The sequence below is a fragment of the Arachis duranensis genome, chromosome 1 (genome assembly GCF_000817695.3).
Source record: "Arachis duranensis cultivar V14167 chromosome 1, aradu.V14167.gnm2.J7QH, whole genome shotgun sequence".
Lineage (NCBI taxonomy): Eukaryota > Viridiplantae > Streptophyta > Magnoliopsida > Fabales > Fabaceae > Arachis > Arachis duranensis.
Genome location: NC_029772.3, coordinates 5,475,077 through 5,481,049, shown reverse-complemented (window position 1 = coordinate 5,481,049; position 5,973 = coordinate 5,475,077). Strand labels below are relative to the sequence as shown.

Below are 5,973 nucleotides of genomic sequence, written 5' to 3'. Positions count from 1 at the left end.
AAACTAAACTTAAGCCTCGTTACATTTGAAAGTTGAACTAGAATATATGGTTTTGTAATAATCTTCCATTACTTCATTGCTCTGTTCTAAACTATATGAGATAAAAAAGAAAATAATCTCCTACATAATTTGTTTCCTGCAAAGTGAAGAAGAGTAAAATTCTTCAAGAACCTTAATTCAACCCCTTTTCAAAGTCTAAGAAACCATAAAAATATTTAAGTCACTTAAAAACAACTATCACTTATATTAGATTTCTATGATTAAATTTGGACATTTTATGTCCTCCTATGAATAAAAGCTACCTATTTATATTGTGTAGAAAATAAAACAGGAACTCATGAAAACTGTCCACAGAATTGACACCCTCCCCGACCAAACATCATTTAGATAGTTCTTTCTTTTGCCTTAATAAATAGTAGTATTTTCCCACTCGTCTAGTAAAGGCAGTTCTGTCTTCTTTTTTCTTTTTAGTCATAAGTAATGGTGACATTCTTCTCATCGAGAGCTGGGATTGTTGATTGCCACAATACAAATACGAAAGGAGTAGATCCTCTGAATTTTTTCTTCAATTGATTGATAAAATGTGATTTTTTACCATTCAATATCTTCTCTCGTATATTTTCTTAGTTCCACCTAAAAAGTATAAAATAAAATCACACTTTACCAAACAATTGAAAGAAAAAAATTGAGATGATCCATTCTCCAAATATTAGAACTATGCCCGTCGAAGAAAAAGTAAATACAATAAAACTCATGCTATTGACGAACTTCCTATCCTTAAAACTTGGAAGACCATAATCGTATTCCGTTATGATGAAAAAGACACATTCACCAGACATTGACTATAAATTATTTCGATCTTATTGTCACTTCCATATATAATTTTTTTCCCTATGAAATTTAAGATGAATATATTAACCAACCATATAAGAATATCATTAAAAAGAAGTCACATTATAAAATAAGAATGACCATATCCACTCTCCATGGGAAAAAGTAAGATGACCGGAAAATAAAATGAAATAATAAGAATTCCCGTGATTTTTTTTCTCTCAAATGAATCATATAATCCAAATATGCAATGACCTATTACAAAAGCTAAGCCATGCAAATGATGAACTACTATAAGGCACTATAAATTTACATGATATACTTACTTTTCTTTTGATACCAGCAATATCACTAACCGTGGTATATAGCTAATTCAATGTAACTTCTTGTAACTGGATGTTCCATACTTTTGTGTGGTATTTTTTGGCAGAAAACAACAGGTGACTGAGATTACTCTCTAGGCAGGTTTGAGAGTGCATGGAAGGCTTTGTGAAGCAAACGTACTTGATCTATTAAGGAATCCTCTCTGCTTCTCATCTGCGAAGCAAAGCACAGAATCCACACAAACTTCCAAGGAAGAAGATGGGGGAGTAGGCTTGAACTGTAGAAGTTTCGAGTATTCCGAAAGAAGGTGAAACATGTAGTCATAAATTCGATCCATATTCAAGCTTTCCATGAAATCCTGCCCTCTTCTCCCGATAGCCTCAGCCTATAGCAACACAAAAAAGTAACTGTATCAATAATCAAATTCATTGGTGTGCTGTTACAGATCTTGGCAACAAATAAAGTTCCTTAATCAAAGTAGCAGACAAGTTATGGGACTGGTAGACACATAGCTGAAGTACAGTACCAGATGTGCAACTCATCATTCTCATGATATGGCATCATACGGTAACTGCCTCCGCTAATATTATGTTATAGCGTTGGCTCACTAAAGTTTTGTGGACAAAAACCATTCTTAATCATGTTTCGCCTTGTATATTGAGAAAAATTAACATTGATTTTAAGCAGTTAAATTGAAGATTCGGTCAGCATGGTTCACAACCATATCGAGCATGTCCAACTACAGAAACTTGATAAGTTCAAGCATTTTCTGTACAACAACAAAGCCTTAAAAAAAAATGTGTCACTAATGTCTTATTTAATGATTTGTTAGACTCGGGTAACTTAGAGTTTTAACTATACTATGCCCATTTTTTTTTTAATAAATAATATCAAGAATGTATAGCACAATATCAGTCCTCATGGAGCTATATATATATGCATGGATTAAACTAAAGGACAGGAAATGCAAGAATGAGTAAAGATATACCTCATCTGGATGTTCATTTCCCCAGTCTACTGCTTGCTTTATAGATGGACATAGATCTTGAGGATCAACAAGCCAGTAGTTATGTTTTGGAATAAGGCCACGACTGAAAAAGTCTTCATACTGGGGTGATATAATTAGTGTAACACAACCACATGAGAGGATATATTTCAGACTTACTGACCATGCATACCCTTCAGCATATATCTTATACCTACAAGAAGAGGAAGAGAGAAAAGGGTGATCATCAGCACCAAGATAACATCCCAATATAAAAAATAAATAAAATAAAATAAATCAGATATTTGAAATGGAACTTACTTTTCCAACTAGTTTCCTAAGAGCAAACATTTTTAAGTATCCAATGCATTAAAAGATAAACTGTCAGGTAAAACAAAAGTCTGTATATTGATCCCCTTAAGACATTCGCGACTAGTTAACAAAATCTTAAAGGGCGCTAGTAACAACATACTATAAAGATAACCAAATACCATTCCCATTTTGCATTTTTTATGATTTGCACCAATAATGGCTCAAAGTAATTCATTCATATTTTTTATACAATATGACCCATCTAATGAGATTGTGCAGCTCCTAGCAAAACTGGCATTCCAAGTTATGCTCAAACATGAAGAAATAACAAATAAGTGTACTCACCGGTGGTTACACTGCTTTGAAAGTTTTGACTCCTTAAAGCCACGTCTTGCAGCTTCTCCCCAATCCTACAATGCATATCAAAATACACATCAGACAACTAAAATTTAGTAATAACAATAAATTGATATTGCAAAATATGATTAAAGAGCAAATTATTCAATTAATGTAACCTAACCTGACGCATGATTGTTGCTCCCCACTTACTTGAATCATTACAGTTCAGTAACTCAGTACGAATAGGGGATGCAACATCTGGATTTCCTCTCCAGTATGCCTGCGGAATCTTGTTCCTCCAACTTACTTTTTTAGAACCTACCTTGATATCTGCAAACTGCTCCTGCCAGGGTAAAATGTTTATCTCTGACCTGAGCAACAAATGTTTAACATAAGTTCTCGTAGCATCAAACATATACACCAAAATTAACAAACACCATGCACTTCTTGGTAAATCATAAAACATCAACATATGTCATTTACATTAGTTCCTAGAATCCTGTCCTTTCTTTTCCCCACTTATTCCACACCCTTTATGACAGATAGCAAGCTGAATTTGAAAGAAAGTACAGGAACAAACACATCTATCACAACAGCAAAAGGCAGCACAAGAGCCACAAGTAGCAAAAGATAACTTAATCTTGAAATCAATTCTACCTCAAGCCACTTTTACACTTCAACTTACATTCACCTTCCTTAAACCAAATCATATACCTCCAATATTATCTTTTATATCCACTATAAAAGTGATGTACATAAACACAGAGTGCTGAATGGGTAAGAATTGTTTATTACGAAGGTATTTGCATTTGCATTTGCATTTTCTGATAGATCTACCTAGCAGTTTGTACTTTGTACTACGCAGCAACCTTTCTACCAGTGAGCTTATCAATAAAATGAGAATGAACCCTCCCAAGTCCCAAATCAGTTAAACGCGTTGTGTAAGCTCACCTAAATGCTGTAAGGGTTTACATCTCTTCGCTTTCTCATATTACGAAGTCTTATTCTACTATCCAAATATTATACAATACAAGGAATGACATTCACAAAGTGTGTTTGATGTGCTTTATGTCATTTCTGTTGCTCTAAAAATTATCATACATGAAAAAGTAACATATCTCAAACAACAAACAGCTCAACAAAAAAAGGTTTAAAATTTATCAAACCACACAAAAAAGCACCAACTTGCACAACAAAATCCAAAAGCAAAAAGTCAAAACGAAATAAATTCCAAAGTAGGCACAATATACACCATACATCATTCATTAGACACTACCTTAAAGATGTAATAAATATCTCACACACCTACCCATTCATAAAGTTTACATTTTTTTTTCTTTCTCATTAGTAAAATTCAAACAAATATGGAATTTTGGCACAAACCCAAGAGGGGGGAAAAAAACTTACCATCCCCAAAAAGACCAATCAGGGAAAGGAATATCAAGGTGCTCCTTTGTTGTGCAATACCGAAATAGTGGCAAAGGAAAATTCTGGTGCTCAGCCTTGAGAATCGTAGGCTTATCCATGCAATCAAACATCAAATCCACATCAGGCACCAACCCGGGGTACCTTTTCAGAAGCTGCAATATTCCCCAAATCGTGAACATTGCCCTACTCTGAACACAAGCATAGTACCAATCCACGTACAATTTCCCACCCACAATCACAACCCGAAAAGCTGCGAGCTTCTGAGCTTCCGCCACGTGTCTTTCTGAGATCCCCGTCTTCTTCCACGGCTCGAGGTCCCGCCGGATCGCGCTGAAGAAGTCAGGGCACTTCGGGGAGGAGGAAGCACCGTTAGCCGCCTCGAAACGGCGTCGTTCGTGGGTGGAAGAGGAGTAGCGGCAGGTGAGGTAGGAGCATTGGATGATTCTGTACGCGCGGCTCTGGCGCGTCTCTTCTGGAAACGACTTCATAGGGAACACGTGCCATGGAGTCGGTTCTAGGTTGTGACCCGCGACGGTTCCGGTCCTCGAAACGACGTCGTCAACCTGCTCGACGAAATTCCCCACATAAACAAAACCGGTCAATTAAACACTCCAAAACTTCAAAAGCAAAAAATTACTGTTATATCCTAGATCTGTTAATTCAATGCAACAGCTGAAGAAGTTTAAACAGTGATTAGGGTTATATGACGAACAATTAGAACAACTATGATGCAATTATAAATTGCACCTTTACTTCAGAAAATGATTTAAGATTCAAAATATAAAGTAATTAAAGAGAATGTGATGTGAAAATTCGAAAAAAGAAAGAATGAGATAATTAAGGTGAAATTGAGAGGGAAAGATAAGGGACCTTATAGAGGAGGAGGAGTGCGGTGAGGGAGAAGAGGGCGAGACCAATTATCGAAGGGAAGACGTAAGAAGGTGAACGAGGTGTTTGTTTCTTAATTGAGAAAAGTACCATAGTGGATCAGGAAAGAAAATATGAAGAAAATGAAAAAGAATGGAAGAAGAAGGAGAAGAGACTGAAGAAGAAGAAGAAGAAAAAGAAGAAGACGAAGAAGAAGGTGGTGGTGAAAATGGAGTGTGTTTTTTATTCATAGTGATGTTTGTCTTTTGGGTGTTGGGGGTGAAAAGGGGGGTTGGCTCCTATTTTTTGGAAAGGAAGAGAGAGAAGATTGTGTTGTATTGTGTTGGGTTGTGTGATGTGAATGTGAGTGTGTTTTATGTTTAGTGGGCAAGTGGCCCCACCAATTGCACGAGCAATAATACCAAGTCCCGATCCAAGACACGTGGTTAAAGGTTTCCATCACGACCCAAGATAAAGAATAGAAATGTCACATGTTTAATTAAAGAGAAGATTTATTAAATTTACAAATTAAAAAAGTTTTCACTAAAAATATAAAAAATTTACATTTTTAATATATTTATTTTATATTTATTTTTTATTTATGATAAGTGTATTATGTGCTTTTAAAATATATATTAGTTTGTCTTTTAATTATTATTTTTATAATTTAATTTTAATATATTAATCATTTATTATTTTTTATTAATATTTTGCGATCAGTAAAAAAGTTTTTTTATTAATATAATATTATATATAATTGAATATACATCAAATTATATATTATATAGAAACTTCTTCACATGTCATTATCTATTAAATTATATATATGTTAAAAATGAGTCGAATTAAGTTGAATTAGATCAAAGTTAAGTTAAATTTGCCTCATA

The 5,973-nt window shown here is 34.5% G+C and overlaps 1 protein-coding gene across 1 annotated transcript; it reads right to left on the bottom strand.

Moving 5' to 3' along the window:
- Positions 1-987: 987 nt before the first annotated feature.
- Positions 988-5,415, bottom strand: LOC107491278 (uncharacterized). The gene is made up of 6 exons (XM_016112137.3): positions 5,090-5,415; positions 4,199-4,782; positions 2,973-3,162; positions 2,798-2,862; positions 2,144-2,354; positions 988-1,540 (listed from the first exon to the last, which is right to left on the bottom strand). The coding sequence occupies exons 1-6, from the start codon at positions 5,198-5,200 to the stop codon at positions 1,289-1,291; spliced, it is 1,413 nt and encodes a 470-aa protein (XP_015967623.1). The 5' UTR covers positions 5,201-5,415; the 3' UTR covers positions 988-1,288.
- Between the last annotated feature and the right edge of the window lie 558 nt (positions 5,416-5,973).